This window comes from Aspergillus fischeri, genomic scaffold, assembly GCF_000149645.3.
Source record: "Aspergillus fischeri NRRL 181 1099437636249 genomic scaffold, whole genome shotgun sequence".
Lineage (NCBI taxonomy): Eukaryota > Fungi > Ascomycota > Eurotiomycetes > Eurotiales > Aspergillaceae > Aspergillus > Aspergillus fischeri.
The window spans coordinates 1,138,671-1,161,580 of record NW_001509770.1 but is presented as its reverse complement, the minus strand read 5'-3'; the positions used below and the strand labels follow the sequence as shown (position 1 = coordinate 1,161,580).

The 22,910-nt window shown below is 51.5% G+C and overlaps 8 protein-coding genes and 1 non-coding gene across 9 annotated transcripts, besides 3 other annotated features; 2 read left to right on the top strand and 7 right to left on the bottom strand.

Annotated features, from left to right (window-relative positions):
• Positions 1 to 81: 81 nt before the first annotated feature.
• Positions 82 to 110: a microsatellite.
• Positions 111 to 120: 10 nt separating this feature from the next.
• Positions 121 to 3,546, bottom strand: NFIA_011250 (glycoside hydrolase family 35 protein; the record flags this gene model as incomplete). The annotated part of the gene is made up of 9 exons (XM_001264338.1): positions 121 to 1,445; positions 1,492 to 2,158; positions 2,206 to 2,340; positions 2,391 to 2,486; positions 2,534 to 2,549; positions 2,601 to 2,867; positions 2,919 to 3,221; positions 3,279 to 3,355; positions 3,412 to 3,546. The coding sequence occupies 9 exons, from the start codon at positions 3,544 to 3,546 to the stop codon at positions 121 to 123; spliced, it is 3,021 nt and encodes a 1,006-aa protein (XP_001264339.1).
• Positions 3,547 to 5,379: 1,833 nt separating this feature from the next.
• NFIA_011240 (tRNA (cytosine-C5-)-methyltransferase) lies at positions 5,380 to 8,391 on the bottom strand (the record flags this gene model as incomplete). The annotated part of the gene is made up of 4 exons (XM_001264337.1): positions 5,380 to 5,707; positions 5,925 to 8,051; positions 8,107 to 8,288; positions 8,368 to 8,391. 4 exons carry the CDS (start codon positions 8,389 to 8,391, stop codon positions 5,380 to 5,382), a joined length of 2,661 nt encoding a protein of 886 aa, XP_001264338.1.
• Positions 5,818 to 5,885: a microsatellite.
• Positions 8,392 to 9,747: 1,356 nt separating the features above from the next.
• On the top strand, positions 9,748 to 10,330 carry NFIA_011230 (PLAC8 family protein; the record flags this gene model as incomplete). Its single annotated transcript, XM_001264336.1, has 3 exons — positions 9,748 to 9,844; positions 9,934 to 10,031; positions 10,097 to 10,330. The coding sequence occupies 3 exons, from the start codon at positions 9,748 to 9,750 to the stop codon at positions 10,328 to 10,330; spliced, it is 429 nt and encodes a 142-aa protein (XP_001264337.1).
• Positions 10,331 to 10,752: 422 nt separating this feature from the next.
• On the bottom strand, positions 10,753 to 12,441 carry NFIA_011220 (mitochondrial processing peptidase; the record flags this gene model as incomplete). The annotated part of the gene is made up of 5 exons (XM_001264335.1): positions 10,753 to 11,143; positions 11,209 to 11,903; positions 11,976 to 12,053; positions 12,107 to 12,232; positions 12,292 to 12,441. 5 exons carry the CDS (start codon positions 12,439 to 12,441, stop codon positions 10,753 to 10,755), a joined length of 1,440 nt encoding a protein of 479 aa, XP_001264336.1.
• A 1,567-nt stretch (positions 12,442 to 14,008) lies between these two features.
• Positions 14,009 to 14,974, bottom strand: NFIA_011210 (SDR family oxidoreductase; the record flags this gene model as incomplete). The annotated part of the gene is made up of 1 exon (XM_001264334.1): positions 14,009 to 14,974. One exon carries the CDS (start codon positions 14,972 to 14,974, stop codon positions 14,009 to 14,011), a length of 966 nt encoding a protein of 321 aa, XP_001264335.1.
• A 712-nt stretch (positions 14,975 to 15,686) lies between these two features.
• Positions 15,687 to 16,877, bottom strand: NFIA_011200 (rRNA methyltransferase NOP1; the record flags this gene model as incomplete). Its single annotated transcript, XM_001264333.1, has 3 exons — positions 15,687 to 16,397; positions 16,460 to 16,596; positions 16,784 to 16,877. 3 exons carry the CDS (start codon positions 16,875 to 16,877, stop codon positions 15,687 to 15,689), a joined length of 942 nt encoding a protein of 313 aa, XP_001264334.1.
• Positions 16,474 to 16,589: a microsatellite.
• A 632-nt stretch (positions 16,878 to 17,509) lies between the features above and the next one.
• Positions 17,510 to 18,331, bottom strand: NFIA_011190 (uncharacterized protein; the record flags this gene model as incomplete). The annotated part of the gene is made up of 2 exons (XM_001264332.1): positions 17,510 to 18,001; positions 18,068 to 18,331. The coding sequence occupies 2 exons, from the start codon at positions 18,329 to 18,331 to the stop codon at positions 17,510 to 17,512; spliced, it is 756 nt and encodes a 251-aa protein (XP_001264333.1).
• A 1,519-nt stretch (positions 18,332 to 19,850) lies between these two features.
• Positions 19,851 to 19,939, top strand: NFIA_011180. Its single transcript has one exon. It is a non-coding gene; the product is annotated as a tRNA-Pro (tRNA).
• A 415-nt stretch (positions 19,940 to 20,354) lies between these two features.
• NFIA_011170 (CCAAT displacement transcription factor COY1) lies at positions 20,355 to 22,814 on the bottom strand (the record flags this gene model as incomplete). Its single annotated transcript, XM_001264331.1, has 4 exons — positions 20,355 to 21,482; positions 21,536 to 22,386; positions 22,441 to 22,608; positions 22,676 to 22,814. 4 exons carry the CDS (start codon positions 22,812 to 22,814, stop codon positions 20,355 to 20,357), a joined length of 2,286 nt encoding a protein of 761 aa, XP_001264332.1.
• Between the last annotated feature and the right edge of the window lie 96 nt (positions 22,815 to 22,910).

Below are 22,910 nucleotides of genomic sequence, written 5' to 3'. Positions count from 1 at the left end.
GTAGAGGAAACTACTGGATTAAAAAGGTGAATGTACAGCAGGTTTATTGTTGTACTCGACTATCGTCCTGGCGCACTGTGCACTGACACTGACACTGACACTGACACTGATGACTATCTATCAATAAGCTCCCTTCCGTTGACGATAATTTGGCTGCTTTGATGGCCGAATCTTTGATAGGGCAGTCATGACTGGTGTGGTGTTCACCAACTCAAAGTCATCCAACTTGGCACCATCCGACTCGAGTGCCCACAGAGTCAACGCAACCCAATTGGTTCCCTGGTAGTTCAGAATACCCTGCGGGACGGGGAAGCTTGTCTGAGGGCCGATGTTGCTAACGAACTTGCCATACTGGTATCCGTTGACATACAGCTGCACCCGGTAGGCTGACTTCGTGCTGTTGCCAAAGTTGAAGTAGAGCGGCACGTCCCACCCGCTTGGGATATCCAGATCAAACTGAGCGGTGTAGAAGCCAATACCAGGCTTGGATAACCCGTCGAGAGGACTAGCTGATTTCCACTTCTTGCTGGGCGGCTCGGGCTGGTGGAAGCCTTGCCGTTCGGCATACAATCCACCTTCGTTCAGAGGGCCGCGGATCTTGTCCTGGTAATCCTCTCCGCCGAGGTTTCCGGTCAATTTCCAGGTGATGGCGGAGGCGTCCCGGCCGGAGAGCTTGTAGGAGAGAATACCCCGGGGGTTCTTCATCTCGTCCGTGCCCACAACCCAGTTCTCGTTAAGGCCCATTGTGTCAATGACAACAGTGAGGACATAGTTCTTGCCTTTCTCGACCTGGGGCAATCTGTAGGTTGAGTTGTAGTCCGCATTCGCGTTGAGACCAGTCCATGAGCCTAGGAATGCTTCGTTCAGCCAGACAGAACTGCCAAAGGCCGAGCCTCCTTGCGTGCGCACGTCAAAGGTAGTCTCGCTGCCGTCGGCAACAAAGTGGCCGCGGTAGATCAAATAACCCGTATGGAAGCCATAGTCCGACGAGTGCAGAGACTTTGGCATGGTCAAGGGTCGCAAGGTGTTAGGTGTGGTGTCCAGGTCGGCTGCCGGCCACGCAGAATCGTCATAGGTTGACTGAACCTCCGGCAGAGTATCGAGATACTTCCAATCCAGATCCTTCATGCTGGGAAGCTTGATCTTAGGAGCACTGTACTTGACCCCAGTTGACCAGATACCATTCTTATCGGTCTTGAACTGGGTCTTCTCGCCGTTGATGTACAAGTTCCGGACGTTTGACGGGGCTCCAATCACTTCGACAGGAGTTGTTGCGTTGAAATCAGCAGTAAGATAGAGGCCAGAGCCCTTAGTATAAGCGGTTCGCACAAGGTAACCTGCCTTGACAATGATGGACGAAGCAGTAGTCTTTTCGGAGCTGTAGCCCGTTGACGAGTCGTCCTTGTCAAGTTGCGGCACCCAGTAATTGTAGGCAGAGTTCCTATCTGCTCGGAATCAGCTTTGAGTAAGAATCACAGGCAGAATACTTACCCAGCAGGAAGATCTTGAGGTCGCCAATCTGGACAATACGCCGGGAAGCAGACACATCCCAGGCGACCACAACAACATCCTCAACCTTCTTCGAAGTGAATTCTGAATTAGATCCTTCGACGACCTGGACGTCGGACTTGAGTGAAACCGCCAGCTCATGGTGCTCGCCAGGTCCACCATACAAGACGAGGACTTTGCTGTCCCCAAACTTCTTCCATGTGAAGACTTCGGCAGTCGAGTAGAGGATATTGGTCCCCGCGACGTTGTAGTCCACAACATGAACCTTGGAATCACGTCCATTGAGCGTCAGAGTACCGCCGAGCTGGGGAACTGTGAGTCTTCCAGCACTGGTTGGGAGGCTGAGTTTGTACGGGGTGGATGCCTGGCTGGTGTAATCCGTATGTCTGACAACAAAGTACGATCCGGTGCCATTGCCAAGCAAAGGAGTCACGGTCAAATCAGCGGTGTCGGCATATCCAGAGGTAGTCAAATTGCCAGGCGTAGCCAGAAGGTAAGACGGCGAGGCTTTCACGAAGTTACCGATCAACTTGAGCTCGCTGTACTTCTCTCGGGTGACATTGCGAGATTCAGTCAGCGGCGATCCGTAATCGTAGGATGTGTATCCACCGGGATGGCCAAGGTTACCCCAGTTCGTGCCGCCAAAGGTCTAAGCGTGTCAGCGCTTGGTAATTCTTGAGCAGGATCTTTCCATACCATGTACAGGTTCAGGATAGCAGCTCCAAAGCTTAGGTCATTCTTGTAGAACACTCTCTCGAACTCGTGATTGACGAGGGCGGCGCATGCTGCAAAGCCGGGTCCACCCCATGGATCGAAGGAACCTGCTTGGAACTTCACGACTATTAGTGATGTACGGATCCGAAGGCATTTGAGACACACACCTCAATAAGAGAGTACGGGGTTGTCGGGCTCTCCCTCAAGTGATCCGTCCGGAAAGTGGTTGGCAGGTTGCCCTTGGGCCAAACGCTTGGGTGTCCCTATTTCCATTAGAATGGCTCAAAAGTTCAAGAAAACTCAATCTTACACAGTCAAATCCTAGTCTAATCCAAGCAAGTTAGAATTGTCTTTCCAGAAGGTGAACTTTGACTCACGGATAGCTATCGTGACCATAGATGTCAACCTCTCCCTTGCCCGTCCCAGGGGCATTGTGTCCTCCAGTCCAGGCATCGTTGTTGATCAATGGTACAACAATACCGGCGTTTCGAGCCTGGTCGATGACATACTGCATGTAGTCCCCGTCGGGGAATGTAGCATTACAGCACGCCCCGCTGTACTCATTCTCCGGTTGATAAAGGATGACCGGGCCCCCGTTTGTGATTTGACCTTTGGCAACAGTAGCAGCAACATGGGCAATGTAGCTGATTCAGAGTTAGCAGCTTCAAGACTATAACCAATCTTAAGTGACATACTTATCAGTAGCCTTCAGGTACGCGGGATCGGATGTTCGCAGGGTTCCGTTCACTCTCTGCAACCATCCAGGGAAACCACCGCCCGAAGCCTCAGCATTGATATAAGGTCCAGGACGAGCGAGGAGATAGATTCCTGCCTGTTTAGCCGCGTCAAAGAAAGGCTCGAGGGCAAAGTTGCCTTCAGCCCTGTACTTGCCAGGTTTTCCTTCGAGGAGGGCCCAGTCGACGTAGAATGAAACGCAATTGAACCCCAGGGCCTTGATTTTCTGAAAGACATCGAGCCACAGAGAAGGAACTGGCAGTCTACACAATGTAAGAATGTAAGAACAAACCAAAGTAGATCACCGGGTCTGGTCGCACCTGAAAGGATGAACTTCGCCGCTGAAAATCATGATTCTCTCGCCATTGACAAACAGTGACTTCTCATCCCAGGTGACCTAGAGCTATGTCTGAGTACGCATTGATCAATTACCAGGTTTTCGATCTCACATACGTATTTCTGTAGCAATTCCCGCTTCGCAGGATCCGAATGCTCCATAATAGTGAAGCCATTGAGCTTGTGCTTGATGGAAGCACCCGCTGCCTGAGCTGCCAGCAAGGCAACTGCGCAGACAGAGAGAAGCTTCATAGTGTTTCTTCAAGACAAAACCAGAAGAATGAAGCTTACAAGGGAGGGAATGCAAGGCCTTCTGAGAGCCGGGAGCTTTACCACAGGGGCAGGAGCTTCGGCTTAATATATGACGGAATTGACACCCCGCATGATCCCCCGAGAAGTAAAATGAGAGAAATGTCGATCCTAGCCACCCACGAGTCTCCCCATTACACCGTGCCTATCGTCATTGCTCATCAAGCACAACAACAAACCGGTAGAGAGGCGATGTGGGCCCTTGGAAAGAGACCAGAACAAATCTGCCACGGCAGGCCTCGGTGTGTGCATGCATCATTCGTGCTAACAAAGACCGAGGCGGAGACGAGTCGAATGCGGAAGGTCGCGATGCAGGGATCCGGAGAGGCACTAAATGAGCTGCCATCATTGTGGAGGAGAGTACCTCTCTAGTTGCAGGGGATGTCTTTGCATCTGATTCAGAGCGGAGAATGGGCCGACGATCCTCCACATTAAAGTCAACAAACTAGTGCAGTTTGCGATAACGCGGGGCCAACGGCCTGCAGTTTTTCCTCATATCGGAGACATGCCGGAGAATCATGCGATGGTCAATGCCCCGAATCTTGCAATTGACTCGCATCATGATGATGATGCAGTGGCATGGCTGCATTGACTAGCATAATCACCGTATCGAATCCCTGTCATCTCGCTTGTCCAGACTCCAGACTCATGCAAGGGACAATCTCATTCCCTGGACATGCTCGGTCAGAACGATTAACGGTTCAGCGCTCAATGACTAGGTTTCTTCCACTGCTGCTGATAATTTCTTTCAATGATTCTCATCAGGGGTCCTCTTGATTCCAGATCAGTGTTATCCAAGCTTTCGGACGGCTGTAGAGGAAGCGGGACTGCGGGGTCATGGTGGACTCGTTGGAGTGTAAAATGTGGAGTCCGGAATCTGCAGTGCTACATAAGTTCTTCCTCTTCTATTTTCCTCCGTAGTCTGACTGTCCTTTGATTGCATGATTGATGCAAGTGGCTGATGTGTTTGCTAATTTCACCGGCGAGAGACCAAGTCTAATCAATCCCAAAGGCTCAGTCGCTTGGATTGGGGGGTGTTTCCCCTTCGACAAGACTGGACAAACAAGACAACAACGATGATGTCCACTGAATCCTAATGATGAAGGCAGAGTGGATTGACAAGATACCTTACGCTACATCTATGGCATACCCATCATTCGAGAGTGAAGCGGTCGGCCATGAGCAATCCCCCTTCGCTTTCTTACTCCTCAGATCCGGCTATTTTCCGGCAAAATACACAACCAGTACTACCCATTGAGACGCATACGCATTTATCCTGTCGGGTAAATTGGAGTCTAACCTGGCTTCTGAGTAGACTAGTGCTAAGCACACATGCAGGACTCGAAGTCTTGAACAAGTTTCCAGCTCCATAATGCCGGTCATTGCTGTACATTCGAAATCAAGTCTTGCAAAAGACATCTCATCGGTGTCAAAGCACCATGAACATCCGGCCCTGCTCATGTTAATGTAACAACGGCAGCACCGAACCTTGCTTTGAGAGAGTTGTGGCTGAATGGACCGCACTCTGTTCTGGTCTCCGAGGCATATGTACCTAGAGTAGTCTAAACTTCGAGGGTCCTACTAGGCAGACTGCTCGCTCCGTTCGACATATGCAAGCAAATATTCTCTCGATGTACTGAAGGATAGTACGCATGGGCTCATTCGTCGTCAGTGAGACTCCTAGTGTCGAGTGAGGTTCTCGCTCGGATAAGAGAATAAAAGCTTAAACTTGATTCTTTTCCCAAACACCGAGTGAAACACTAGTCCTGGCGATATTTATACAGTTGTGTTAAACCGGTCATCTTCGTCGCCGGCCTTGGTCCACGTCTCCCGAGTATCAACCTGCTCCTGCTGATCCTCGCCTATTGCAAGGTTTTCCTGCTTCAGGGCATTCTCTTCCGCTTCCGTAGGAGCCATGCCAGACACGTCTTCCTCATTCGTCTCGACTACTGGAGTGGACGACTGAGGCGTGCCTTGCTGGGTAATGTTCAACAGCTGAGGCTCATCGTTGAATATACGTAGGAGCATAGCACGGCGCTCTTCCTTGGGAAGCATGAGGTTGACCGAATGCAGCGACCGCCAAAGGGGAAGCACCATATGTTCACTGTTAGACACAAGTCAGTCATCTAGTTTGATAGTGATGGATGGACAACTAGACACCGGGGGACAGCAGGGGGATAGGAGATGTGAAATGTGGGAGCGGAGAGAGCTGGGGATGATGGGGGTTTTGGTGGCGACGGAGTTGGAGGTGTAGCGGTGCTGGTTATGGTGATGGTGATTGTAGGGAGATCCTGCCGCTATATGAAAGTGATTTGACATACCTAAAATTCTCCTCCGGCCGAACATACAAAATGCTACAGCCCATTTCGATATCCCGCACACGTTCGCCAATCTCACCAAGATCCTTCCAGCCATCATCGGCAACTTTGGGGAACATCTCTACAAGGAGTTTGCGCAAGGTCTCCTTCTTGGTCAGGACGACCGCCCTACCAGGACCCACCCAGGGTTCAAGGATGCGCAACCCATCGGTCTGGATGCGCCAGCGGCAGACGTTGGGGCGTTGTGCATCTTGCTTGACGAACATCTTCACACCGCAATGCACGAATTTCATGCCATGGCCCTCGTTAGCCATCAGAATGTCACGCGCCAATGCACTGGTGTAGTAGATAGTTCTTGTAGGAGTCGCCTGCGCGTTACGGACCATGAAGCGGTCACGTGGGAACCGCTCGGAAATTTCGTAGAACTTGAAAATCGGGTCGATTTCCTCGTTATTGGGATCCAGGTATTTGAATGGTTCCTCAATCGGCTGGCCCGGCTTCCGCTTCTGCGGGGGCTGGGGCTTTGTCTCGGTTGACTCTGGCTGAGGGGTCTCCGTAGGGAGCGGAGCAGGGGTGCTCTCAGAGACGTCAGGGTCCTCTGCCTCGGGCGGAGGACGGTGGATTGGACGGTCACCCAGTACTACTTCAGTACCATCCTCCACTTTGGTCTTCTTGGATGGGACTTCATCTTCCATGTCCCCTGCCATGTCCTCTGCATCTCTCTTTGCAGGCGAAATCTGGTTCGTTGCGAAGTAGGGCACTTGGTGCGTCGCTTCAGCAACAGAAGCGCTCTTATCCATCTCCAACTGAGCCTCTTTATCGGGGGCAACCAGGTCGTCTAATGCATCGAGCTTTTCAAGAGGGCGCGCGTTTCCATGCTTCTGCTTGAAATCCAGCTCCTCAGTCAGAGCTGCAATGGAGGCCTTGGGGATGACCTTAGAGGAGTCTTCCGGCTTGGCGCGAATTTCAGATTTCTTCTCGAGGACAGTGATGAAGAAACCGCCGGTATCTTGGAGATGAGGGTAGACGCGGATGCATCTCTCAAGAGGCAAGTCTGCATTCTCTCCGGTAGGCGGGAACATGCCTTCGCCGATCCGGCCCAGGCCGTTGATGCCTTCACGCTCCCTTTGCTCTTCGACCTCTTCCCAGCTGTTGTACATACGGCCCTCACGATCCATGACCTTCCATGTGCGCACGCCATCAGCTCTCTTCAGTCCGGGCAATTCATTGCTGCAATCGAGGATTTCAACGTTGGCCGAGCCTCCACAGCGAGTAATAGCGCTAGCAACGACAGCCTCGTTCTCAACAGGGTTCATGCTGCAAGTGGAGTAGACTACCCGTCCACCAACCTTCAGCATCTGCAAAGCACGAACAAGGATTCGAACCTGTGTAGCGTGCAGACCCAGGGCGTTGGCAGGGCCCCATTCTCTCCACACGCTAATGTTCTTCCTGGCAGTACCATCACCGGTGCAAGGGACATCGGCAAGGATGCGGTCGAATTTCAGGTATCTGTTCTTCTGGGGCTTGCCGTCTTGTTCTGGGAGAGGAGGCAGTCTGATGGAGGGATACATAGTGGCGTCGTGATTCGTGACGATCAGATTCGGGGAGCTCAGTCGCTTCATCTGATGGACAAGCATGTGTGCACGTTTGAAGTCGGAATCGTTGGCGATGAGAAGGCCAGTGGTTCTGCCATCGTCGTTGAGACCCTCGGGGCCCATAGGTTCCGGCCCTGCCTTCCCTTCCTTCACTTGCTGCGCGACCTGGCGCATCGCATCTTCCTCTCCCGCATGAAGCAGTTCCATCAACTGCGCTGACTTACTTCCCGGTGCGGCGCACATGTCCAAAACAGTCATGCCAGGTCTGACGTCAATGAGCAGTGGAGGAATCATGCTCACAACCTCCTGTCGAGTGATATTACCAACGTCCGTCTCGGCGACAAGGAACTTCTGAAATGAGGCGAAAGGCTTGAATCTCCGGACAACGTTCTTGGGGGTGGTCATCCACCATGCGAGCTGGTCCGGGTACCAAGGAACTGGGCGTGGCGGCTCGACAAAGTTACCCTCATACTGGATCGAGGTGATTTCGGGAATATAGTGATTCTTGAGCTTTTCCTGGACAGCAAGGGCGTGTCTTCAAAATGTCAGAGTTCAATGCAGCTGGGAGATTTCGACCTGCCGTGACGTACCCTTTTGAACCAGTGAATCGGAAACTGTTGGGAAGGTCCCTGCGCAGAGCTTCCCAGAATGCTTCTCTCTCTTCCTCTGGAATGAAGCCTTGTTCAGTATAGAAGCGCTCGAGCTTCTCATTCGTTTTGGGAATATCCGCGTAATTCTGGCGCTGCCCGCGCGCACCGCCGCCCCGGCCACCCTGCCACAGAGTATGTTAGCTGCTGCGACGAATTTCCACACTGGTCGAGACAAGACCAATTGACATCAGGGATGCTCACCTTTCTACCACCACGCTTAGCCATGGCGATCAAATGATATAAGTGGGATGAGAAGCCGAGGCTCAAAGATATTCTCGGCCTGCTCTTGCACAGCAATAATTATTTCTTCCTCGCAGAGCTCCAAAAAGTAAAACGTCCCGCTTCGGATTAACCTTCGGCCCGTATATCGATTATGTCATGCTCTCTATAAACAATTAACTACTCCGTAAGAAGTTTGAAGACCTATTCAAAAATGTGAAGACTTATTGCTGAGGCTATCTAAATAGAGCTGAACCGGCAATAATCAGAGATGACGGCCGGCGCATCGAGGTGCCTTTGTTGATACGACTAATCCCGAGCATTTTCCGACTTTTGTCACGCATGAACTTCATCGCTACTTGCGCTCAAGATGACAGTAACGAGAATCTAGCTGGGAGACTCTGATGCTAGTTCTTGTCTTTCAGACTTGTAATGAACACTTGTGACGATGCTTCTCGCTGTTCTCCTCCGTCCTGGGTCTAATATAGGGCGCAGAACTCCTAAAGACGCCTGTAACTCCCCTGAACAATGTGCCTGACACAACCTTCTGATCCTTCAGTTCTCCTGAAATGCTCAAACATGAAGATGAAATTGACCTGGCCACTTAAACTAGCCGAGATCAGCGGGATCATCTTCATAGGGCCCGTATTGGGAAATGCCAACCTATCGACTTCCCGTTAAACTTTTTGATGTGTCAACCCTACAGCCCCTGTGCGGTTGAGCCGCACGAGATACGAGATTGGGCGTTCATCTCATCCATTCTGAGCGAGACATTGAACAGACTTTTGCTGATCAGTTCCTTCGAACCAAGTCCCAGTTGACTGCTCTCAAAGGTTGTTTCAAAAGAAATAGTTAACTCTGATTAACACTGTGGAGTCGCTGCGAGTTCTCGTGTTTTGGGTTCAGCTCTTTCACAAGCAGACAGCACGCAGTACCATTTCGCGGGTCTCCTCAACTCATACTTGTCGTCAAGAGGAGGAAGTTTACATAGCCTGCTCCAGAAAAGGAGTATCGCAGTCCCCGGCCATGTCCACGATGGAATCGTGCAACTTAGAGTATTGACTCTGTCCACCATTGGACCAAGCAGAGCATGAAGTTTATTCAGTCAGGTCGGAGACCTGCATCTGGCAGGCCGTGGTTCAGATAAGGCCTGAGAATTTGTTGAGGGATCTTCGCGAGTTACGACAATGTTCGTGTTTCGGCAGAAAAAAAGAAAATTGATCCTTTGAACCCGCAAGACAGCCCTTCCCCTTGAGGCACTACCCATCGCTCAGTTTAAATTGCTGGCTTCCCCCAGGATCTTGTGTCCTCAGTTCATATCTTTCGGACCCTTGGCCGTCGTGCACTTGGATTATACCCAATATGGATACCAAAAGTCCCGAACAACCTGCCCCTGCTGCTCCGCATCCTCATGAGTGGTCCAGCTCGTTCTGGGACTGTTTCTCTCCCACTGAAACCTGTATGGGATCCTTGACCTCTCAATGACCTCGCCTCCTCCGTCTCCCCATATCTCATCTACGATCAATTTGCTGACATTTATCCCTTCAGGTCTCATCGGCTGGTGTGCACCATGCTGCCTGTTCGGCAAGACCCAATCTCGCCTCCAGGACCCCGCTCTGAAGGAGCACCAATACGTCAACGGTGATGTATGCATTTTCCAGTGTCTTCTCATACAACAAGCAACGATACTAACCGCCACCTGTATCCGTAGTGCTGCCTCTACGCGCTCTCCAGCTACTGCGGCCTCTACTGGGTCCTGCTTATGATCAAACGAGGCCAACTCCGTGAACGGTTTGGTATCCAGGGCTCCACGTTGCAGGATTGTTGGCAGTCCTACCTCTGCCCGTGCTGCACGCTGGTGCAGAACGAGAAGGAGGTTGAAGCACGGTCGAACAACACTCAGGTTGGGTATCAGCCTCCTTCGGGGATGGCTTATCCTCAGTAATGTTGTTGCGGTCTGGGTTTGTCTGTTCAGTCATAATAGTCCTAATGAGATAATAAGAGTAATGGTAATTCTTTCTGTGTCCGATAATGGTCTTCAGTGAGGCGTATCAGACGGGTGAGGCGATAGTCATTGCATCTCCCCAAGGCTTGAGTGCCTGGTATCAGCGGTCATCCAAGCATTAATCAACCATGCTCAGTTTACGAGCGAAGTCCTAAGAATGAATACTGGAACGGGCAAGTTGAAGTAAAAGAGAATACACATTTTGAGTATATCAGTCAACAGTTGTGTACTGTACAGAACACGCTACCTCCGCAACTTCCGCCTCTTCGGTCTATTAACTACCAACGGAACAAAGGAAACATAACTGGACAGGAGGCAATTGCCATGAATTCTGAGGCATCAAGAAAAACCGGTAATTTCGTTTACAGGGAGTTACGGCTCATGTCACTGCGGATGCGCTGGTAGTCCAGGATGCCCTCAATGGAACCGACAGCGCTGATGGCGATATCCTGATCCCAGATTTTGCGGTTGGCGAAGTCCATGACGTCCTTCTCGGTGATTCGGCCAATAATGCGCTCAACGTCCTCAGGGCTGAGGCGACGGCCGGTGGTGATGATCTGGCGACCAATGTCCTCGGCAACGGCAGTGGTGCCGTCGAGGGACAGGAGGATGGAGGCCTTGAGCTGAGCCTTGGCGCGCTCAACCTCGGCAGCGGAGACGTTGTAGCACAAGCGAGACCACTCGCGGAGGGCGAAGTGGACCAGGTCGTTGAGCCTGGTCAGGTTCTCCGAGACCATGTAGATACCCCACAGACTATATTTCGATCAGTCCAATTCTTTACCTGGCATTGCCACACTTCTAGCAAATGACAAACTTACCCAGTGTCGCTATAGCTGGTGGAGAAGCTCATGAAGCTGTTGGCAAGGTTGTGGTGGTTGACGAACGAGCTGAGGCGGCTGCCGAGGTAGGGGGAGTTGCCCATGGCACGATCCCAGTTGCCGACGATGGCCTGGGCGACGAGAGCAGTGAAGTAGTCATCATCCTTCCAGCTGACACCCTCAACAGCAACGGCAATGTGGGCAGAGGGAAGAGTGTCGTCACGAATTCTGACCTCGGATCCGATGAACTCGGGGGTACGCTTCTGCTCAGCGGTGAGAGCGAGAGCAGCGGAGGTGGGGGGCTTGCTGGGGAGGGAACCGAAGTGCTGCTCAGCCAGCTTAACGAGCTGCTCATGGGGGATGCCACCGGCACCGACCAGAACCATGCGGTCAGCGGTGTAGTTGGTCTTGATGTAGTCGGTCAAGTTATCCCGGGAGATAGTCTGGATGTTCTCCTTGGGACCGAGGATGGTGCGACCAAGGGGCTGGTTCTGGAAAGCAGTGGCGTGCAGGTGGTCAAAAACGACCTCCTCGAGCTGCTTGTCAACCTCCTCCTGCTCACGCAGAATCACATCTCTCTCACGCTCGATAGCAGCGGGCTCCAACTTCGAGTTCTGCAGGATATCGGCGAGGATGTCGACGGCCTTGGGGACATCGTTGTTGAAAGACTTGGCATAGTAGACAGTGTTTTCCCTCTATAAAAGCTCTAATTAGTTCAACTCGTCTCCTGATGAAAAGGTCAACTTGATCATCGTTCCGGGCCGTACCGAAGTGTAAGCGTTCAGGTGAGCACCCATGTTTTCGATCTCGAGTTCCAGCTGGTGCTGAGTTCTCTTGTTGGTACCCTGAATTTCCGTCAGCAACCGATTCACTACCTGAATATTCGCTGAGTATATACCTTGAAGGCAAGGTGCTCAAGGAAGTGTGCGGTTCCGTTGGTCTTGTCAGTCTCTGCTCTGCTGCCGGCGTCGATCCAGACGCCAACAGTGGATGTCTGAGCCCATGGGGAGTATTCAGTCGCAATCTATGGTTGATTAGCGGAATTGCGAAGCCATTGAGATGCAATTCAATTCTTTTTCGTACCGTGAATCCGTTGGAGAGAGTCGTCGACTGGGTGGTGGACGGCAAGGCGACCGGAGAAGCAAAGCCACGCTTCACGGGCTGAACGGCCTTCAAGGCAGCACGGCTCCGCAGAGCCTGGTTGAAGTTGAACGCTAGGCGCCGAGAGGCCATTGTGAAAGACTGGAGGGAGACTGAAGGGAGAGGGAGGAATTGAAAAGGACGGTTGCTGGAGAATGGGGCAGTCCTGGAGATGCGAGGTTGAAGTTCGGGAGTCAAATTGTTCGCCAGCTCTCGCCAGCCAATCACATGACCCGCTTTTCCAAACCGGCCTGCCTTCCATCCCGACTGTTTCCTCACTGCAGTACTGCAGAACCACCATACTCCAGCACGTTTGTGAATGGACATGCTCGACGGGCATGATTATTGTCCTCAGTATCCACTCCGTAGAATTGTAACCTGCAGGGAAAGCTACCATTGAAGTTCTCTTCCATCTTCATCAAACTGCTCTTCTCTCCAACTGCTCACATAGATCCGTTCCTCCGCGATCAGTTGCAAGTTTACGTACACTGTTGATTGAAGTTTTGAGTCCATGTCGGACAATCTGGTCAAGCTCATACTTTCCAAGGGGCCTGCACTGCAAATTTTCCTCTCTCTGAGGTTCCAAACTTCACATTCGAGCCTCCTACGAGGAGAAACCGTTGGAACCTGGTGTCAAGGTGGCCAATCACGCACGGCCAACGAATCGCTGAGTTGAAGTTCCTAGCCACATTCTATAACAAGATAGACCAGAAGAGAATCTCCAGGCTGTGATTGATTGGGACTCGAATTCCCTCAAGACGCATTGGTTGGTAATGAGTCCCGTTACTTCCAGCATGGGGCTGTTGTCGACGAGTTCGAGATGAAGCCGGAAGATGGCCCTTGCTGGTACGAAGTAAGTTATGACTCTTACTCCTTGTGATATAGTAATTAATTATATCCATTTAGGGGCCTCCTGATTACGACCTGATGGCCGGATACGATCAACGGCAACACATACTGGACTTACCATGACAGGTCAATGGCCGGGGACATCCTAGCTGACGCCTGTGGTATGAGCAAGATGACAAGTCTGGTCACATTGCTCTGGTATGACTTACCCACTGCAGAGAGAGATTCCTTGCACACGCATTGCTCGACATTGATTTCGTGTCTAAGCGTGCTCATTGATATGTGGCTAGCGGGAGCTCTGGGCCCATCTTAATAATGTGTTTAGTATTTTCCTGTTCCAGGGCAGTTCCCTGCACACTTCTGCCTACCTCCAGAAATCACTGACCATTGACACCCTGACGGGTTCTGACCTTGATGATGACGCAGCACGCCGTCGACAGAGTGCCCGGTCAAAGGAGCCGAACAGGTGGGGGGGGTGGACAACGGCTCGTGCTGCCACCTTGGAAGTCGAGGTAATCTGCCGGGGAAGGCGCAGACGTGCTCCTCCCTTGGCATTATGTGGCAAACCTTCAAGGCCGTATTATAGGGGGCAATTGAGGATGAGTTCTTTGTGTGTATCCAGCCTCGTTTAAAGCGAATGCATGTAGCACATACAAAGCCCCAGCTAAACAATCGCATGCCAGCATGGGCATATCATAGATCTGCCCCCCTGCGAGTAGATTCAAGTTTTGTTTATGTCTTGGTAGGGTGACTGCAAGTCGAAGAGAATTGCCTTGATTGTCCTCATACTGTGATATCAGCCCGATAGAAATCAATGAAACCGACTGGCATATTGCCTAATATTCTCCACCATCGAAACATCCTCCGAGAACCCCAACTCGATAGCACGCGCAGTGTTGAAGTTAGGAGTCCACGTCTGGACAATCCGATCAACATCCGCATCATACTTCTCTTCCACCAAATCCCGACGCTCCTTGCCTCCAATCTCCTCCAACGCATCCAGCATCTCCTGAACGCTAACCTTCAGACCTGGTAAATTCACCGACCTCGAAACCCCAAACGCCTCCTTGGGGATAGTCCTCGCATGCAACAGATTCTTCACCACAGTATACGGCGAGCAAATCCACAGCTCCGTGCTCTTACTCACCGGCAGGATCGCCTTCTTCCCATTAAACGGCTCCCGGATGATGTCGCTCGCAAAGCTGCTCGCAGCCTGGGTAGGCTGGCCCGCTCGCACCGTCACCGTGGGTAATCGCACGGCACGACCGTCGATGAACCCCCGCCTCGAGTAATCATTCAGCAGCGTCTCGATGACGAGCTTCGCCGACCCGTACGAGGACGACGGCACAGGCGGGAAATTGGTCTCGTCGATGACGAACCCGGGGGGCGCGAGACCGTAGACGGCTAGCGTCGAGGTGAATACCACCTTCACACCCGCCATGGTGGTGCGTAGTCTGTCGAGGATGTACCGGGTTGCGTCGAGATTGACCCGCATCCCGAGCTCGAAGTTGGCTTCTGCGCCGCTGGACATGATCCCGTGGAGCAGGTAGACGGTGTCGTAGCGGTGGGACTCGTTGAATAGTGAGTCGACCACGCTTGGGTCGGTGAGGTCTGCTTGGACGCTCTTGACTCGCGAGGCATGTTCGGCAGCGGAGGATGGAACTGAGGGTGCGACGACGTCTGTGAGGAGTACTGTAGCATTTGGTTCACTTGAGAGTAATGCAGCAGCCAGTTCCTGGCCGACGTAGCCGCCAGCTCCGGTGATGATGATGGACATGGTGGAAGACGTTGAGTTCTTAATCGCGAATCGGAAGCGATTTGACTAGAAGATAGAACAGAAACTGAATATTGCAAGGACGCTCAGACTCATTCAGTAACTATAACTCCCTCCTCAATTTTATCCCATTGCTGCTGGTTTATATAGTCTCCATGCTGTTTATGTATGCGGGGTCGGTGGAGAGAGCGTGTGAATGCTCCCCCACGTCCACCATTATTTCTCCGCCTCGACGCCATCAGCATTACTATCATTAGCTGTGGCCATCGCGGGAATTACCTCACTGTTTCTGTTGAGCCATTGGTATCACGCAGATGTTCCGACTCTCCAGTGTCGGAGACCTGTCCGACCGAACTGCTCCCGTTCCATGGAAGAGTCACCGGCGCAAGTCCGATAGGCGATTACTCTGTGAACAACCCGTCAGTTTGAAAGATAATATTCTTGGAAGAAATAGAGAGTGTAATGAACCATCACATTCGTCTCACACTAAAAAAACAAGAAATAACATCCAAGCGTGTTCTTTCTAGACAGAAACCGCAAACCTGGAAGATTTTTCGACTCGAACAGAATACATTTGTAAAAACGGACACCTGGACATGGACATAAACCAGAAAAAGAAAAGGGCCATTTCAACATATCACGGAACACTTGACGCCGAAAAATAGCAAACATGGGATGATTAGAAACATGATAAAGAGATCAGACCCCCAAATTTTTATGCAGAACGCTTGTAGATACCAGACACTATACAGTGGTCACGTTCGAAAGGCTCCAGAGTCAGCTGCTCCTTGGGTTTGATCTTCTCCTCTCTCATCTTCTGCACCTCACGAGCGAAAACAACCTCGGGCTTGGCCGTGCTGTCGATACAGTTGGCCTTGACGGAGACAATGACACCACCCTCGTTCTTCAAGAACATGTGGGCATTCAGGCCGACAATACGGGCCTGATCGGGCTGGGCAACATCGGCGAAGATAACGTCAACCATGGGGACGAGCATACGGTAGCGGAGAGGGTGTCTGGCGTCCTCGACGATGGGAATAACGTTGGTGCGGTGGGTGGCCATGCCAATCAGATCACGGCCAGAACGGTGGGAGAACTCGACAGCGTAGACGTTTCCGGTAGGTCCGACAATATCAGCGACGTGACTGACGGAGGTACCGCTGGCAGATCCAAGGTACAGAACCTTGGAGCCAGGCTTCATGTAGATATCATCGAGACCACCCAGGATACCGGCGGCAAGCTTGGAACGGAAGGGGTTCCACACACGGTACTCGGTCTTGGTGACGGCGCCATCCTCACCGGCAGGGGACTCGACAGCAATGCGCTTCTCGCCATAGACGGACTCTCCAGGAGTCAAGTTCTTGGTGACAAGCAAATCTTCCTTACCACCACGGGCAACGAAGACACCGGCGTGACGGTGAGGCTCCTACACATCCCCGTATTAGTATCCAGACCCATCAATCGCTCCCAGCCACAGAAGACACATACAATGATGACCTTGGCACCACCCCTGGCACCCTTAGCACCGCCACGACCGCCGCCACGACCACCGCGACCACGAGCAGGGGCACCACGGCCGCCGCCGCGAGGACCACCACGGCCACGACCACCGCTTCCAAGTCCGCCTGAAAATGAAGAAGAGATCGTATTAGCTTGCCGTTCATCACAGGGGACGCTGTAAGACAGGCGACCGCATTGAAGCTTCAGAGTTCTGGCTCCAGTAGAAGCAATATCACTAGAACAGCCAAACCGCTGGTTCAGGGGTCTATGCCTGCCTATTACCCCAGATGGAGGATATGAGGGTGAACAAACCTCTGCCACCGCGACCACCACCTCCTCCACGTGGAGCACCACGACCACCACGGGGAGCGCCGCGGCCACCTCCTCTAGGACCACCGAATGCCATTGTGGTTTATGATATGATAATTATCGGAAAGATATAAAGTTCGAAATCGTTTTCACAGCCGAGATAACGGGCTGAGAATGAAATTGCGGAGCTGCTGTTATAGCGAAGATGAAAAAAAAAGTTTCGATGTGTAAAAGGACAGCTAAGCCCGTTGCGACTGGAAAGAACCGAGAGTCGAGATGATAAATTGCCTCTAGGTAGCAGATAGGCGAAAATTCCGCACCGTGTCTGCTTTCAGGGTTCCGTCGAGGCCGTACTGCTCGTCGTTTGTTGCGGTCGAGATTTTTCAGACTGAGCCTTTGGATCTTTCGAAAATCAGAACCCGCTAATCTTAAAGCGGCTTAGCGGGGCTTTGGCTGATGTGGGAACACCAGTCACGTGATATTAACTGATAGCGAGATCACCTGACTTGTATAAGCCCTCGTCCAATTGGATCGTTGCTTGAGCATCCATAGGTACTAGGTAAGAGGTGGGAGAACTACGGGATTTCGCATTAATGTATTACGGAGACACTCAAGAAGCGTGATTCTTTCGCAAGTTCTTTCTCATGAGTGAGAAGGATTCTAGCCAGGAAACATACGAGTATGTACATGATTCAACAGCCAAAACAAAATCGAAACCCTCGCGCCACCTCACTTCCCAAAGAAATAGTAATTCGCTGCATATTGCACTGTAACGACTGACTGCTGGTTCTCGCAGGTCTTCGGCGGTGATCCCCCGGCAGTATCTACCCGATAGACACTCTCGTAGTCTCCAACTGTGCCCTCTGTTGTCGTCAGGTACAGCCATGCAACCGCACCATTGGCACCTTGGACTGCAGAAGACGGTGCAGCCAGGTCGGCTTTCTTCTTTGTATAGGCTATACCGTACTGTCGTTGCGGAGTTGTGTCGAGATTGAAAACGGGGACCGACTCTTCGAAGAAATGATGACCAAGAAGATTGAGGTTGGCGTAAGGTAGAGTCGCCCATGAGTTGGTGGGTAGCTGCAGCTTATAGGCAATGTTAGGGAGCATGTCTATCATGTCGGAATAGCTTGCTGCAATGCATGTTGCATTGTAAAGACTTGCGACGGCACCTATGGCCACCGGTTTCGAGTCTGCGGTTGAGGTTGCGCAACTGTAATTCTGCGTGGGGTCAGCTACCTTGGCCATGCAACGAATGTGTGATCTCAATGTGCAGTTGTTACTAACCTGTGTTCCGCGGCCAACGGCGACATATAGTGGCTTCTGGTTGCCGGGAGAGGGCAATCCGGATGCAAAGGCGGGTAAGGCTATCTTGGAAGGATCGCACGTTGTTGTTGCAGTGGAGACATCCTTTGCATCGTCGATATACTCGCCCACTTTGCTGTAGAACTCTGCCAGTTCGTCGGAGTAGTCGTAAATGTTGTCGAAGAAAGCTGGAGCCGCGTAGGCCGTTGCCATCAGCCAGGTGAAAAGCACGATGAAGGGCCGCATCTTGGTGCTTTATACTGGTGTATTGCTCGATAGAAAGCCTAGTCCAGCTAGGTACTATGTTCAGATATAATATGCAGTTGAGTACTGCGTATATGAGAAAGAAAAGAGAAGAAGAAGAGTGGAGATTATTGGGTTGTAGAGAAGTATCGAGTACGAATGCAACAAAGAAAGACCTTGGTATCCACGCTGACACTCAAGACAACATAATAAACAAAGAGGACCTGCCGAGGAGAAAAACGCACACTAGCAAGATTGAACAGCAAAGAACATGGACTGGGAGTAAGAACATCCCTACTCAATAGCCAGGATGAATATCCTATATAATCACCACGCTCGCATGGCTGCATGCCTGTTAGAAGTTGCACGGATCCTCTGTCTGCATGTCATTGAAGAAATTATAGTAACATGCAAATTAGGCTTGAAACCCGACTTGTCAGATCTATTAACAGCCTCGAGTCAGATTATCGCTGAAGCCGCCTGCTATGGCCATGCGCCATGAAGCTCGCTCATTGGGGCCCGTATGCGCTGGTGGAATCCCTCAGCTTTGACGGTATTCTAGTCGAGACATGAAATGCTCCCTGGGCGGTTTGCGCTGCTGAAGAGACGTCCTCCTCGGGCGCAGATTGGTGCATCTGACTCGGTAGTTGTCTCGATTTCGAATCGGTCGGAACTTGCATGCGCTGACGAGATCTAGCAGGGTTATGCTCGTGCTGATTGGCGTTGAAATTTCCGGCCTCCTTCGGTGTCTAATAATATTTCCTGCTTTACATTGCCGGCGCTTAGGCGTCATGCCAACCTGGGTTAGTGTGCAGAATGGCAGATTGCCATTGCCCACGAGACTGGTGTCTTGACTAGTGTCAATCAGTCTGGGCTCTTGATGATACCTGGGTATTTCCTCGGCCTTTGCTAGTAATGTAATTGGGCAATGGTCTCATTGTCAAGCGGTCGTGTGTTGACAGCGATGTTAGCCCGCTCGCTTAGACTGTTGTTTTTCTGGGAGATATATCGAGCGCGGGGTAAACATCAAGCAGACATTCCAGGTGATCAATGCCTTTGACGAATGTAACACTGACCGCGGTTATTGGTACCGCGTGATTGTCCTCAAGCTCCTCGGTTCCTAATGCTGCGATAAGCACACTTCTTCCCTCCTCAAGCACGCTAGTAACTCAAGAGTAAGACTCGATGTGTAAGCTATTGTTCTTTGAATCATGAGGACTAAAGAAGCCCGCTATCTCCATAGTTGCCCGGGTGGTCTAGTGGTATGATATATATTGCATATCACTCTGAGTACGTCACTCGGAGTACGCATAACACTGGTAACTAATATGCCCACCAATATCAAAAGCAGTCTGTGTGGTCATCAAGATAGCTACAAGAACCCTAGTGTCAAGCAACATGCATCAAGTTGAAACTGCGTTAGAAGCCCTGGCTTTTTATGTATAGATCAATGAGGAGAGAATCCACCATTTCCCCCTTGGTAGGCTCCTATAACTAATTAAGCTGTTTGCACAGCACAGTTGCCCGGGTGGTCTAGTGGTATGATTCTCGCTTAGGGAAAAACCCAAGCATATCTGCGAGAGGTCCCGCGTTCGATCCGCGGCTCGGGCCAACAGCACCTTTCTTTTTTGGAATTTTTTTTTTTTTTTTTTGCGACTGCCGAGTGTGCCAGGTATTTTCATCATTTCTATCTACCCAGCACCCTTTCATCAAGGGCCACAGTCCGACGCTGGGTAAGGAGAAACCAAGCCTGCTAAGATGCGTGTGGACCCACACCACCACATGCTAAGACATCGCTAAAGAAGTAAGTACTCATGGCTGGTAGCAAGGGGTAATGACGCCCCGCGGTCGTTGCGAGACCGTAGCATGGGATCCAGATCCTGAAGACCTTCGAAGCTGTTGACTGCTTCAATTGGGAATGGAGACTATATAGATTAGAAGGTAGTATTTAGCTGACGAACTAGACATCTCTGACCTTGTAAACGCCGACTGCCAAAAATAGAGAAGAGAAGAAGTCAGATGGCCACTAAGCTGCATGGTTGAAACCCTCCTGCTGCCAATCATCACCATGTAGCTGGCCACTGCTACTCCCAGACCCGCCTCCGCCGGCCATTGCAGCAGCGGCAGCAGCTCCCAGACTGGCGCTACTGTGTTTTTCTATTTCCATGGTACTCATCATATACAATGCTAGAAACAGTAAGACATGGAGGGCAAAGCAATACCCCGCAAAGAGGTTTCGGCTCGTTCGATTAGCCAAGACGATTCGTGTGATAGAAAACACGATCCTCTCGGGCAAGCTCATGCGCTTGTACGCCCGCACCGACTCACGGCCTCGGAAAGCAGCAAATGGTGATAGCTGAGCTTCGTAGGCAGACTGATACCGGTCTAATGAAAGACCAGAAGGCGTGTCCGCGGAGACATGGACGGAGGAATTGCTGGGTTTATTCGCATAGGCAGAGGCTGACGAGGAGGCTCCGCCACGGCTGTACGTTGAGACGTATCGCGTTTTCTCGTAAAGGCTAAGGTTGTCCTTCTGGAGGGAAGCAACCTCCTGCCTCAAGGACTTGACCGTGCTGTACATCTTCGACAGCTCCTCTTCCAGCTCCGCATTCTTCTTCTTGAAGCGGTCACGCTGAGCCTGTATCATAGGCAGCAGACCGGAACCACCACCCACAGGCTCCCCGGCGCGTATGGCATCCATTGCATTGGAGGATGCTGCCGCCTGATCAAAACCTGAAATTATGGACGATGTGGGCGATGCTGCTCCCCTCCTGGTTGAGTGGGGGTACCTTGAGCTGTAGGTACCGGCAACAGACATTGCGGATGATGGGAAAGCGTTCGCCGCCTCTTGCTGTACACGGAGCAGATCGTTCTCAAGAGTTGTGGATAACTGCTTGGACTTCTCCAGTTCCTGTTTGGTATTTGAGAGATCCTCACGCAGAAGTTCAAGTTGACCTTGGAGGTCTCGATGGGACACACGAAGAACGGTAAGTTCATCTGTCAATTTCTTGTTGCGAGCCAAGAGCAGCCCCTCTAGACTATTACCGCTGGATCCATCCTTAGGTTTCAAAAGGGCACCGTTGGTACTGTTAGCATTGCCTGTGGAATCTCCAGCCTCATCATCGTCCCCATCGCCCGCAGAGAACTCAATAGACTACGAAGAATCAGCAAGCAAGTACGGCTGTCTTGCCATAGGATATATCCTACCTTGATCATCTCCAGCTCGCGGCGGATATCTTCATAGTCAGCAGTCTTTTCCCACCGCGACCGCAGCTCGTCCCTCTCCGCAGCCACCTTCGAGCTCTGCCTCTCCAATTGTGAGAGCTTCGACTCCCATGCGTGACGTTCAGACTCCCGATCGAATCGCGCAGCATCCAGTCTGCGCAACAAGGACGAGTTTTCTGACTGAAGGCGAAGATAGGCGGGATCGTCCTCAACCGAGGTAGCCTGCGTAGCCTGCGAATGTGAAACGGCTTGAGCCAGCTCAAGCCTGAGTTGCTCGTTTCGTGCCTCCACCTCGGCTAGTCGCAAGGTTGTCTTTTCCAAATCGGCAGACACCAATTCTAGCTCTGCAGCAGTCGCCCCGTGTTGAGAGGCATCACCGCCATCGCTCTCCTGACCCAGCCTTTGGGATACCTCGTAACTTGCCTTAATTTCCTTCAGCAAGCGGTCTTGATTTTCCACCTTCTCCTCCAAGCTCTTCTCTTTGGCGGCCCAGTTGTTCGACTTTTCCGCCAACACGGCGGACCAGGACGACTCGATCTCTTTGATCTTTGTTTCCTGGCTGTCCTCCAAATTCTTTCTCGCAGCTCGTTCCTCCTGTAGTCGCTTTTCCGTATCTTCTAATTGGGTTGTAAGACGACTCACAGATTTCTGCAATTGGTCTCTCTCGGACGTCAATTTCGGGACGGTTTGCTCAGAGAGCAAAAGGGAGTCGACCGAGGCTTCAAGGAGTGGGTAAGGATCAGGAGCTTCCGACAGAGAGGAGTAGAGCTGTAGAAACGCAGAGGAGGAGGATTTCCCGTGATTGGTCAGGAGATCAATGAAGCTCTGATATGCTACCATACGTTAGCTCGAAAGATCAATTTGATCGCGGCCGAGATAGGACGGACATTTCAGGAGACCCTTGTATTCCGCAAGCTTGGAAGCATCGTCTAGTTTTCGAAAATCCTTTGTCTTCTGGGCTAGATCCTTTCTCTGTATAAGTGCATCTCGCTGTTGAGCGACAATATCCGAAGCCGTAGCGTCTAGTTTTGCGACAGTCGTTGTCAAGTCGATGCCTAATAGAGTAGAGATATCAGCAACTTTGAGTCTCAAGATAGACAAGGTTTTCGAATGGTGACGAACTTCTCCATGCCGCAATGGCACGTTGGAACTTGTTCGCTTCTTCTGGGAGCTGCTGCTCTGAGCTGGCCCGTTCGGCGTCGTGGCCATCTTGATTGTTGTTCTCGGGAACGATGCCTTCCGTAATCGCAAAAGTATCCATCTTCTTTCTCCTATTTTGGCACAAACTTTTGTCTCAGTGAGCCCATCGGACGTCTAATTCAACCAGATACCCTACAATTATCGACCAAGGCAGCGA